General features: G+C 41.2%; 1 protein-coding gene across 1 annotated transcript in view; it reads right to left on the bottom strand.

Annotated features, from left to right (window-relative positions):
* Nucleotides 1-1,733, bottom strand: part of LOC117543294 (alkylglycerol monooxygenase-like) — a 35,630-nt gene extending 33,897 nt beyond the window's left edge. Inside the window, exons 1-2 of the mRNA XM_034211472.1 lie at nt 1,610-1,733; nt 1,265-1,416 (exon numbers count right to left, since the gene is read on the bottom strand). Of these exons, the coding sequence (XP_034067363.1) occupies nt 1,265-1,416; nt 1,610-1,716 (259 nt within the window). The 5' untranslated portion in view covers nt 1,717-1,733. The remainder of the gene's footprint in view (nt 1-1,264; nt 1,417-1,609) is intronic.
* Nucleotides 1,734-13,959: the final 12,226 nt, after the last annotated feature.

The raw sequence follows: 13,959 nt of genomic DNA, 5'->3' as shown, positions 1-13,959 counted from the left end.
AAGTTCCATTATAATGTCACAGATACAGTACACTTTGATTGATTTACTCTTCACAAAAGCAAGGGCATTTTCACTAATCTGATGCTGCAAAATGTTCTTAAATCCAAGGACAATGTTCACAGTCACGGTCACCTCAAAATCATGTCGGTCAGTTCTTGGTGAGTCGGTTAAAAAAAAAACGTATGTTTAACCAGATTTTCGACTTTCAGCCAAAACTATGTGGACTAGACAGCGGGCAGCTTGATGTGCCACTGACACAAATAAACATCTAGTGCAGGCCACAGATAAATAACTCTCTTCCGGTGTGCTTTGTGGCAGCTGAGCATCTGGCACGTGCATCAGTTGAGCCAACACACAAAGGAAGAGTCATTTTTAAAAACATGTTGAGCCACTACTGTACAAAACTGTATCCGCTCTATATTTTATAACTGGTGTTATAGTGATGCTGCAGGACATCGCTGCTTTAGAGTTGTGACTGTATGCAGCTTGTTGCTGTGAGAGCTCCGGGTTAAGACCACATCTCTCTGGAGGCCACGGCCTCTCACATCTGCACAGCTCCAAAGCAGCTGCATGTAACTCAAAAATAATTGCTTCCTCCACAATGTCCAGGACAGCATGATGTGTGTGCTCCTCCCTACAGGGATGGTAACTAATCAACATATTACAACCATTTATCATCAGCTGGCTTTGTAGTTTTGTGTTAGTATTATCTGAGGCACACGTGATAGATGAGTCTGTTGGTATGATTCTGGTAGGTAGTGGAGTTATACTGGCAAAGTAAATGTACAATTCAATATGCTTATCACTGAAAACACAACACCATTATTTTTAGAATTTAAAATATGTAAAACTTACAAAATGCATCTTTATATCATGTATGAGATGCCTACTGAATTTAGCCATATTTAAAAGAAAATATAAGTTCAAAACAAACTAACGATTTGTATTATCAGTGGAGAAGAGGATTACACTGCAGGCATATTTGTCAAGTTTTGACTGACGTTCAAATCGATTCCAACAGAAAATGTGGTCACAATTTAAAACCACCATGAATCCAAGCGGACCACATACACTGTGCTTTGCGATGAAGCAAAACTTAAAAATATGTCACATCTTCCTTTTAAGCCAACAGAGGTAAAAGTTTCTGTGTAATACCATAGTATAATACACATTAAACATTTTAATAAACTACACTTTTAAGCCGTGATTAACTAAAGCCTTAGTTGTGAGCTGTGAACGTCAGTGTGAGTGTTGGTGCTGGTACCGTGAGCGAGGCGGTGCACCCAGTAGTAGCAGAAGTCCACGCCAAGAAAGGCGATCCACCAGGTCCAGGCCGAGTCCCAGGGCAGCTCCAACAGGCGGTACCGGTCCCACACGAACATGTAAGCAGTCAGCTCACAGCCTCTCATGAACAACCTGAGGGAGTCAGTACACAGAGAACATGTTCAGTTCAGTTCATTTGTGCATCTTGACACACTTTTACTATCTACAGTACCATATTGATACAAATGAGTTAACAAAAAAGTATTTTTTTCTGGTATGACATGCAGCTCCACTATCTGATTATAAAGTATAGTACGGCCCAACTATGAGCAGCTCAAACACTCACAGTGGGATTCTGGAGATCATTCCAGCAGATACAGAGGTGAGTCCATCACTGAGGGTGACCACTGGGGCTCCTGTCTTCAGAAAACCCACCACCAGCTCCAGCACCATCAGCCCTACAAAGAAAGGAGTAGCCTACACACACACACACACACACACACACACACACACACACACACACACACACACACACACACACACACACACACACACACACACACACACACACACACACACACACACACACACACACACACACACACACACACACACACACACACACACACACACACACACACACACACACACACACACACACACACACACACACACACACACACACACACACACACACACACACAGACACAGATAATCAAGATTCAGCACTGTTACAAACTGTGAAAACAAGACAGTTTCAAGCTGTGTCTCAGCTTGAATATTTGTCTTGGAAGAAGAGTTTAAATCTTGCAGGACTTTCATGTCTTGTGATCCATGTTTATTTCCCTTCACCAGTCTGGAGAAAATGGTCTTAAGCCACAATGTATTGGCAGATTGGAGACCACAAACATTTGTCTGAGCAGAGCTGCACTGGCGGAAAAAAGGATCTCATTGTTTGCTTTAAAGATCAGGGCTAGAAAAAACACACCATGAAACTTAATTGTCTTATAAATACAGCAAAGTCCTCTAGATCAGTGGTTCTCAACTGGTGGGTCGCGACCCAAAAGTGGGTCGCGGACCCGTTTCGAGTGGGTCGCGGATGTGTGAGTGAAGAAAAAAAAATTGGAATTTCTTTTTTTTGGGGAAAAAGTCAAACTTTTATTTTGAAGGCCCAATTTTCTAACGCTTTGCATGCAGTAGGCGTTGGACTGTAGGCCCGTCCACACAGCGGCGTGCGTTGACGCTTGCCGGCGGGCGTGTCTGACACTCGACCAACAACCAATCACATGAATCTCCTGCCCCTGACACACAAGCAGCGGTTTGATTGGCTAGAGCTTGTACTGGCATATGATTCGATTGGCTGACGCTTCTGCCGAGGCGTCAAAAGTTGAACATTGCTCAACTTTTGCAGCGAGCCACGCCAGCAACCTCCGCGTCGCTTCCCACGATGCAGTTCGGCGTGACCCCATTCAAAGTGAATGGGCAGAAGCGTTGGAAGCTTCAACGCACGCCGCTGTGTGGACGGGCCGTAAGTACCGGGGACCATAAACGGTTTTGAAAACTTCTGTCACATAGTGATCATCTTCTCAATAAAATATCTTTGCTGATGTTTTTTCGAGTCTTGTGGCCAATCAGAATCAAGATTGTTGCCGGAAGTCCCCACGGAGAATAACTTTGCGGTAGAACTATTCTTTATACATCCATAGGTACAACTTCAGATACAAATGAACACATTGAAATATGACCCCCGGTTTGATGATTGACAGGTCACAGAACAATGGGAGCCACACAGACTATCTCCTCTTTACTCTTCTCGCAGCAAGATGTCAGAACAAAGTAAAAAACAAACAATGGCATAAAATATTATTAATATGTCGGGTAATAATAGATTTATTTATTTTCTTCTCAGAGTGTACCAGAATGCATAGTTTATGTTAGTATTTCTAAAAATCTCCTGGGGGAGAATCCCCCCAGACCCCCCTGCTGGGGTTGGGTTTTCAGCATGTGTGCCTTTTTATATAGTTCAGCTTTGATTCCATCATCTCATTAAACCTTTTTTAAAAGCATACTTTAGTTATGTGAAGGGATATAAGGGATATATGCACTGTACTTCACTTTAGTTAATATTGTATGCTGAAAAGTGTATATATTACAGCACAATTTTTTGTTGAATAGATTTCAGTGCTTCAAAATGTTGGGTCGCGATGTATTGACCAAGTAAAAAGTGGGTCCCGAGGCCTGACCAGTTGAGAACCACTGCTGATAGTGGTAAGATAGTTAGCATGTTAGCTTAAAGAGCCTGTGACAGCCTCCCAACAACTGGTGTGCAATGAAATATTGGGCTACTAGTCATCTTGAACCGTCAGTTTAAAAAAGAAGGTGCGATACCGTTCCGATAAATATCAATAATTTCGAACATCGCGGGGAAATTCCTTCGACTCATTTTGAAGTTTTGGGGGAAGCCGGAAGTGACGTCAATGCGGGAACGCTTCACTGTGCGGCGAGAGCATGGATGTATGGGCGAGAGAGCCAAACACGGACAAAGTGTGTTGTCAAGCGTAGAAATGGTGAATTACTGAGTTTAGGCACGTTAATAACGTTTTAATGAATTTGACTACAGACTACAGCTCCCTACGGTGGCCCTGAAGTGCAAGACACCACAGCATTTTACAAAACACAACAGCATTTCAGAAAACACTACAGCATTTCACAAAACGCCGCAGCATTTCACAAAACACAACAGCATTTCACAAAACACAACAGCATTTCACAAAACACTACAGCATTTCACAAAACGCCACAGCATTTCACAAAACACTACAGCATTTCACAAAACACTACAGCATTTCATAAAACACAACAGCATTTCACAAAACTCTACAGCATTTCACAAAACACAACAGCATTTCACAAAACTCTACAGCATTTCACAAAACACAACAGCATTTCCCAAAACACCACAGCATTTCAGAAAACGCCACAGCATTTCCCAAAACACAACAGCATTTCCCAAAACACCACAGCATTTCACAAAGCACTACAGCATTTCACAAAACACATCACCATTTCACAAAACACTACAGCATTTCACAAAACGCCGCATTTCACATTGGACGGAAAAGGTATTCCTTTAGGGAGAACACTTCTTGTTTATGATTGGACAGAGCCAGCCAGAGAAGCACTGCTGTGATTGGTTGTTTTTGCTGCCAGTCAAGAAATGACGCTTTGTGATTGGTCAACGCCCGACAGCGCAATATGTCCCAACCGGTCCCGTCCCAACACATCAGCCGTTAGCACACACTCAGAGCTCACAGCTCCTCATATCTGTTCAGAAACTGGACAAAAGTTAAACATGTACACAGACTGTCTGTGTCATGGCGAATACAGTCGCTGCTTTATTTATGTCTGTATGACGTTGTTGTGAGTGTGGACGGAGCAGCTACAGGTTAGTTTAGCCTGATGGATCCGATTCCATTCAGAAAACACGCATTTTAAAAGCTTTTCGCCTGCCGTCTTGTCTGCAAACTTGTCAAAGCGTTAATTCATGGTTTTTACTAACCGTTATCAGTATGTAGTTGCTTCGGCATCACTTTGAAACATGTATCACCATTAAATCACGGTCAAATATGTTCATTTTGTTGTAGTTGGTATCTCCCATAAATTTACATGGAGATACGCCACGCCCCCTCTCCAGCGCGTCTTGTTTGAATGACAGGAGCAAACACAGCTGACAGCCGCGTGAAACTCGAGTGATTAGAGCGATGCGAATATTGAGTAGTCTACCATAGTATTTACATGGAGATAAGCCCCTTAAAAACCATGAATTAATAAAGCATTCATTCTGTGTTTACTCCTGTTATTCAAACAAGACGCTGGAGAGGGGGCGGGGCGTATCTCCATGTAAATCCTATCGGAATCGGATCCATCAGGCTAAACTAACCTGTAGCTGCTCCGTCCACACTCACAACAACGTCATATAGACACAAATAAAGCAGCGACTGTATTCACCATGACATAGACAGTCTGTGTTTTTTATATGTTGAACTTTTGTCCAGTTTCTGAACAGATATGAGGAGCTGTGAGCTCTGAGTGTGTGCTAACAGCTAACAGCTGATGTGTTGGGCCAATCACGAAGCGTCATTTCTTGACTGGCAGCAAAAACAACCAATCACAGCAGTGCTTCTCTGGCTGGCTCTGTCCAATCACAAACAAGAAGTGTTCTCCCTAAGGAATACCCTTTCCGTCCAATGTGAAATGCTGTGGTGTTTTGTGAAATGCTGTGGTGTTTTGTGAAATGCTGTGGTGTTTTGTGAAATGCTGCGGCGTTTTGTGAAATGCTGTGGTGTTTTGTGAAATGCTGTGGTGTTTTGTGAAATGCTGTGGTGTTTTGTGAAATGCTGTGGTGTTTTCTGAAATGCTGTTGTGTTTTGTGAAATGCTGTTGTGTTTTGTGAAATGCTGTTGTGTTTTCTGAAATGCTGCGGTGTTTTGTGAAATGCTGTTGTGTTTTGTGAAATGCGGTTGTGTTTTCTGAAATGCTGTTGTGTTTTCTGAAATGCTGTTGTGTTTTGTGAAATGCTGCGGTGTTTTGTGAAATGCTGTTGTGTTTTGTGAAATGCTGTTGTGTTTTGTGAAATGCTGTTGTGTTTTGTGAAATGCTGCGGTGTTTTGTGAAATGCTGCGGCGTTTTGTGAAATGCTGTGGTGTTTTTCTGAAATGCTGTGGCGTTTTGTGAAATGCTGTTGTGTTTTGTGAAATGCTGTTGTGTTTTGTGAAATGCTGTTGTGTTTTGTGAAATGCTGTGGTGTCTTGCACTTCAGGGCCACCGTAATATTCATATTTGTCAGTGCTTCCATGTCAATTCAGCGAACATAAACATAAATGATCGTGGTGAAGATGATTAAATTAGGATTAAAATCGGAGCTGCTGAATTTCCTCCCGTCAGATGTGATATAAAAACAAATCGATTATTTTTGTAGTTGTAAACTCAAGTGGATGAAACTACATTTATTAGTGCTTTCATGTCAATTCGGCAAACATATGATACATTAAATGATCGTGAGGATGATGATTTAAAAATCGTTTGTTTGAGCCGGTCTGCATTTCCTGATGAGAAAACAAACCGACGCTTTTTGTAGTTGTACACCAACATGGATTAAACGTGTGGTTTTTTTACCAAAATGTTGGGGAAATTAATGGCACGCAACTTTTTTAATTTTTTAAGTATCCTTCCCCATTGTAAATGTATTTGAATTTTGAAAAGTTTGAAATGGTTAATGCCTATAAAAATGTGTACACGTGTATCAAGAAGTTGCCCTATATAAACAACCTTTTCTCTGTTTGGCCAACTTTAAACATATGCTGCAGCAATATGACATTCAAAGTTTTCTTTGTTTCTTTTCTTTAGCAACTATTTTTGCACATGATGCCACATGATTTTCTTTCATTTTTGATTTAAACAAAAGACTCAATTATTCTTAGCCAAAGTGCGAAAGTATGCATTAGCTCAAGTAACTACTTATGACAGAACAAATGGTAAGCACAAAGCAAACAGTCACTGACATACCTCTCTTTCTAACTGTGCTAGAAACATGTAATAACCCCGTAATGGGTCTGTCAAACATGGAACAAATTAGTGAGGGACGGGGTTAACAAACAGGTCAAGACTGCGGCTTCAGCAATGTGTCAGACCTGCTGGTGAGCTCTAGCTCGAGGGCACACCTTGACCAAGTGACTGCAGTCGTAACCGGGACACATGGCCCGTTGAGAGCCAGGAATGAAGGGCGTGACGCAGGTGGGAAGGGAGGAAGTGTGTGTGTTTGATGGAAGTGAGAGTGCATGCATGTGTGTGCATATCCACATGTGAATGCTTCCACTTTAACATGCAGGTGTGTGATGTGAGTGTGTGTGCACAAGCAGAGGCGAGAGCACCACGAGGGACCAGCGATCACACGCAACGCTCCCAACATCTGGCAGCAGACTGCAGAGCTGCCGCCAACAAATGGGCTCGCAGCGAGGCACACCTCCTCCAAACCCGCTGAGAGAGAGATTATCATTCTGGACGCCATTCTAAAACCTTCCCTCCTTTTTTTCTCTCCTTTCTAGCAGATAGTTTTACCTCCGCAGCCCCGCGTTCTTGACAGCTTGGGACAAAATTGGTCTGCAGGGCAAATTGATTCTTAAAAAAGCAAGGGCAAGACATACGTGTCTTTCAGGGTTCGTACGGTCATTGAAAACCTGGAAAAGTCATGGAAATTCAAAATGCTAATTCCAGGCACTGGAAAAGTTATGGAAAACAATATTTTTCCCAAAGTTTTGGAAAAGTCATGGAAATGTAACTAAAGTTGCGTCAAATATAATTTACATTTGATCTAATCGCCGAAATAATCTGCGGTCGCGAGCTGTTATGTGCCATCATGACGCGCATAGTGTTATTTTTTAATATATGAAGCGCGAGTCTTCCTGCCTGTCGGCTGAACTCTGCTGCTCCGGGATGAGGGTCAGCTACATTAGCTACGGTGCGTTCGTTAACTGTGCGGAGTCACTGTGGCACAGACTGAGCCGCTGGTGAACAGCTGTTAGAACGGGCCGTTCAGGTGTTCAGAGCAGAGCGGCAGAGCGTGATGTGAACTGAAACGTTTTTCTGTCGCAATATCATTTAAGGAATCGTTGAGCTAGCTAGCTAGCATACATTGTCACTATCTGCTAACGTTAGCTTTAGCCTTCGTTTTCTAATAGTTTTTTTCATAGGCTATAAACGGAGGTGGTATAAGTATAGATATTGTGCTAGAGTAAAAGTAGAAGTACTCAGGTCTTGTACTTGAGTAAAAGTAGAAGTACTCAGATCTTGTACTTGAGTTAAAGTAGAAGTACTCAGATAAGTAAAAGTACTCAGATCTTGTACTCGAGTAGAAGTACTCAGATCTTGTACTTTAGTAGAAGTACTCAGATCTTGTACTTTATTAGAAGTACTCAGATATTGTACTTTAGTAGAAGTGGAAGTACTCAGATCTTGTACTTAATAAAAGTAAAGTACTCAGATATTGTACTTGAGTAAAAGTAGAATCACTCAGATGTTGTACTTGAGTAAGTAGAAGTACTCAGATCTTGTACTTGAGTAAAAGTAGAAGTACTCTGATCTTGTAGTAAACGTAGAAGTACTCAGATCTTGTACTTGAGTAAAAGTAGAAGTACCAGAGTGCAGACCCGGCGCCAGAACAAATCTAAAGGGAGGGCATATGATTTTCATGGGAGGGCACACAAAACCGTCATGTGCTGCGGGCCTGCGGCACAATATATATCAAACAGCAAGGCCAACAGCATTGCGTAAAGACGCACACTTATCGCAAATACATACACGAATAAGGGGCAACATAGAAACCACTTTTGAAACATTGTGTGCGTGGCAGCGCAAACACTGGTAAATCACGAGCAAGGCACACTGGTTAAGGATGGCAGCTTCCTCATCGCTGCACTCGGAGAGAAATAGTAGAGACGGAGACGATGAACTGTTTAGCCCGCCTTGGGCATGGTTTATTCTCCTATGCACTGCACTCGGACATGCTGTGGAGTGAATCGAGTCACCTCTGAGAGGGAGTTGGTTGACAGCTAAAAAAGCTATAATATCAACGACAGCTGACACGTAATAAAGGTTCCGTGCCAGCTGATCTGTGCGCACCAAAGTACTCATTTCCTTATTTGTTTCCTCGCGTATCTGTCTCTCTCTCCACAAACTCTCACATGAAATGTGATCTTTTGATGCGGCATGCCTTAGCAGTCCTTTATCAGTCTGTAATGCCTTTGACAGTAAAAGCCGCATCAGATGAAGACGTATTTACTTTAAACTGTCTACAGGGGAAACAAAAGGCTGCGTCTGCTTTTAACGAATCTTCAAGCCGTGGTCTGTTGTTGTACCATGCAGCGGCAAAAGTGCGCTTCTTTCCTGAAAACAATCTCCCTGGATAACGATCCAGTTTCACCTGGTTGGGTTTATTAACCCCAAGATCATCTGGGGCTGTTGGTCTTTGAGCGGTTGCTGGCCCAATAGTACCTGTTGATGTGCTGCAAGGTAGCGTCTGTAGTGGAGGCACCGGCACGAAGGAGAAGGAGGAGGATGCTGGCGGGTGTGGTACAGGGTGTGGCAACGCAGGTGGTGACGGTATGCAGGGTTCGTACGGGTGCTTGAAATCCTTGAAAATGCTTGAAATTTGACGTGGTGTTTTGGGAAAGTGCTTGAATTTTGGGAATGGTGCTTGAAATTGAGATAAAGTGCTTGAAAATGTAAATGCTTTACTTTTACAATAAATTGCTGTCTGACTGAATAGTTCGCTTTTTAGATTAAAAGAAAAGAATTGCTTCGCTTCTACATAAAACAGCTATTGAGGGATAATAATAATTGCAGGGGACAATCATTTCAGAGGAGCGTAACCTATGTTATGTGCGTTACAGTCGCCATCGTGTGGTGTTCAGAGGATGAAGCACTCACGGCATTTCGTGTTATAGTCACGAAATATAATCTATTGATTCGACACAGAGCGATTTTAAAGCAATGTATTTCTACTGGTAGTATGTTTCGTGCCTAAACCAAATGTGACTTGCTCTATCGAAATCAGTCACATTGACCCGAAGACACATTTTCGTTTGTATTACTGGTCTGGGGGAAGCTCGCGAGTGTGTGTGTGTTTGTGTACCGGGGAAACACTCACAAAAAACACCGGCTGTTGTTATGCCTGCTGTGACGATACATTAGTCCGTTCTCTGCTTGTAATTATGCCGAAGCTTCAAAGTTGTATTTATCATCTGAATTTGCCGAAACAAGTTTAATATTCTGAAAGCCAAGACTTTGTTTATTTGAAAACAGATGAAAACAAACTGTCTTTTATATCAAATTGAAGTATTATACAAGTAAAACTACATTTTGCTTTAATCCCATGTAATTGTAGAATGAACACAGTCTTCCTTTGCAGATGTATAAGTCAGGTGTCTTGAGTAGTCAGCATTACCTACAAATCATTGTACACATTTGTAAATATTATTTTCCACTTGTTACCATTGTGAGGCTATTTTTATGCAGCTCTGCGTGATTTTGTGGCTACAATTCAGACTAATACACTACCAGAGGTGGAATAAGTACTCAGATCTTGTACTTGAGTAAAAGTACAAGTACTCAGATCTTGTAGTGAAATTATAAGTACTCAGATCTTGTACTTAGCAAAAGTAGAAGTACCAGAGTGTAGGAATACTCTGTCACAGTAAAAGTCCTGCATTCAAAATGTTCCTCAAGTAAAAGTAGAAAAGTATTCTCATCAAAATATAGTGAAAGTAGCGACAGTAAAAGTAGTCATTGTGCAGATTGGTCCATTTCAGAATAATATATATGATATGTTTTATAATGATTGATCATGAAAGTGTTCTCAAAGCTGGTAAAGGTGCAGCTAGTTTGAATGACTTTGTATACTGCAGGGTAGCTTGTGAATTTACTCCAGGTGGAACTAAAGTCTGATTCAACAATTGGTTATATTTCACATCATTTATCCACATCTGTGAAGTAACTAAAGGCAGGGGTAGACATTAAGGGTAAAAAGCCACTGGCCCTCCGGGCCGGTGGAATTGTATTGTCACTGGCCCCACCATTGTAACCACTGGCCCGGAGCATTCGTCCAAAAAAAATCGACTTATAATGAAGAAAATTAACACATTTGTTGCAATAGTAATTTATGCACTAACTACATTACTACTGTGAGGGATTAATTTTGTCTTTACTTAAGATATCTGACCTTTCGGCCTGTTGACGTTTACGAAGAAGCCGATGTCTGTTATCTGTCTTAAGGAATGGGAAGTTTCACCTATTACTGACATTATGAGTTTTATGACCGGTCAACTCTCGGTCACAAGAGCCATAAAGTCAAGTAAATAATTCAGTACCTCCAGGTGGTCACTACACCTTCCCCCAATATGTGAGTTGACTGAGTGAAGCGAATTAAAGGTCTGCCAAGATGAGAAGGGATTCAGAATTGACATGGCAACCCACCGGTGCAGTCAGAACTTTCTGCTGCTGTGATTTGTGATATGAATTCTCCGGCCGACTCTTGCAATAAACTGCCAGTGTTTGACATCAGAACTCCTGCTCGTCCCGTGTCTCTCTGAGTCCTGACTCTCCATTGCTACAGAAGTTTCCCTTACAACTACTTGTACTACAACATTTGAACAATCAGTTCTTCCTCATTTTCCTCAATTGTTCATATTTGGTTTATTAAAATAATGATATTGTGGTCATTGTTAAAAAATGTGTGCTATTATTATGAGTATTATTATTTGTATAATGCACTTTCTGCCTTCCTGTCATTAGGAGTTAGAAAATGTAATGGCTATATTAGATTAGATCCTTCATTATCCTAAACTGCTGGGACATTTCCCTATAGCCAATACCTTTATATTGTCTACTCTTCACTTACTTGTCAGCATAGGTCGGCATTGATGTACAGAGCCGACAGAAGACCTTGTTTGTATTGGCATCATATAGAGTGGTGCAGTGACGCGTCCTAAAACCAGGAAGTAAGCTGCTGGTTCCCTCGACAAAAGAGCAATGGGATTTCTCCACAGGGTTTTGGAAAATAGCTGGAAATAAGGTCTGTGGAAAACAAACCTGTTTGATAAATGCACGTTTTGTTCAGCCGGATAATCTCCACATGTCTACCCTACTTTTATAATTTTCTAATCATAAATCTAAACGATAGATTATAAAAGGGTTTTAGGACGCGTCACTACACCACTAGAAGCCAAATCCAGTGATCAAGCTGAAACTTTCTCTCCCTCTTCTTCTCATGCTCCCTGTCACTCTCCTTTAACTCCTCCGGTGACTTTCTTTTATTTGAAGATTGTTTTTTGCCCGGCGCTTGGCCGGTTACCGCTGGTATTAAAAACATTTTTGGCGAATGGTTAGGTGGCGCGATAGTCTGTAGTGAAGGAGCGCGCTCCCGCTCACGGGAGCCTGCTCACGCTGCGCTCCGCAGGAAACAGCTGTTTGCTTTTCACCCAACAACGACAAGCGACTCACGAAACGCTATGTTGTAGCGTTAATAAACAAAACAATTTAACAAAATTGCTAGTTAAAATACCAATACCACAGGAAACATTTTTTTTTTAAACAATATTTTTAGTGGCCCGAGCGGGCAAGTGGAAAGTACGTTATGCTGGCCCGGGGTGTCTAAATAGTGCTTCCGGGCCAGCGGGCCATTTATAATGTCGAGCCCTGACTAAAGGTATTAAATATTTAGTGGAGGAAAAGTACACCATGTACCTCTGAACTGTAGTGGAGTAGAAGACCACCATGTACCTCTAAACTGTAGAGGAGTAGAAGTACACCATGTACCTCTGAACTGTAGAGGAGTAGAAGTACACCATGTACCTCTAAACTGTAGAGGAGTAGAAGTACACCATGTACCTCTGAACTGTAGTGGAGTAGAAGAACACCATGTACCTCTAAACTGTAGAGGAGTAGAAGTACACCATGTACCTCTGAACTGTAGTGGAGTAGAAGTACACCATGTACCTCTGACTTGTGTTTACTGCCAACCTAAAAGTACCTCAAAAATAGTAATCAATAATGTATTGAAAAGTTATTTGGCTGATTGTTTTATATTGGCTCAGACAGGTTATATGGGACATACAGATGGGTCACTCATTTTGAAATATTAAACTTAGTTTTTTTTTCTTTAATTTTTTATCTTCAAGTAGAATGCTATTATTAAACACACATTTGTTTGTTTATAGCATAAAGAACATCTGATTTAATGTGAGGTAGGGAAATAATCATTTGAGTATGTGTATATAAATATGTAATTTACAACAGCTGTAAGATGCTTGAAAAGCTGGAAAATGCACCTTGAAAATGCTTGAAAAGTGCTTGAATTTGACTTTGGAAAAGGTGTAAGAACCCTGGGTATGACACAATGGGGCAGGAATGTCAAATGGGAGGGCCTGGCCCTCCCACGGCGCCGGGCATGCCAGAGTGTAGGAATACTCTGTTACAGTAAAAGTCCTGCATTCAAAATGTTACTCAAGTAAAAGTACAAAAGTATTATCATCAAAATATAGTTAAAGTAGCGACAGTAAAAGTTGTCATTGTGCAGACAGGTCCATTTCAGAATAATATATATGATATGTTTTATAATGATTGATCATGAAAGTCTTCTCAAAGCTGGTAAAGGTGCAGCTAGTTTGAATGACTTTGTATACTGCAGGGTAGCTTGTGGATTTACTCCAGGTGGAACTAAAGTCTGATTCAACAATTGGTTATATTTCACATCATTTATCCACATCTGTAAAGTAACTAAAGGTATTAAATACATGTAGTGGAGGAAAAGTACACCATGTACCTCTGAACTGTAGTGGAGTAGAAGTACACCATGTACCTCTGAACTGTAGAGGAGTAGAAGTACACCATGTACCTCTGAACTTATAGAGGAGTAGAAGTACAAAGTAGCAAAACATTGAAATACTTAAATAAAGTACAAGTATCTCAAAATTGTACCCAAGTATAGTACTTGTTGAGTTTATGAACTTAGTTACTTTACACAAGTGGCTATAAAGATAGAAAGACTAAGCCTTGCACAGAGGCATGAAAATACATTTCCAAAATGCTCAACAGTGCTGCCAAAATTATAAACTGACTGCTACACAATTAAAATAAATGCTT

This window comes from Gymnodraco acuticeps, unplaced genomic scaffold, assembly GCF_902827175.1.
Source record: "Gymnodraco acuticeps unplaced genomic scaffold, fGymAcu1.1, whole genome shotgun sequence".
Classification (NCBI taxonomy): domain Eukaryota; kingdom Metazoa; phylum Chordata; class Actinopteri; order Perciformes; family Bathydraconidae; genus Gymnodraco; species Gymnodraco acuticeps.
Note: the sequence above shows the minus strand (reverse complement) of the source record. Positions and strands in the feature narration are given on the sequence as shown.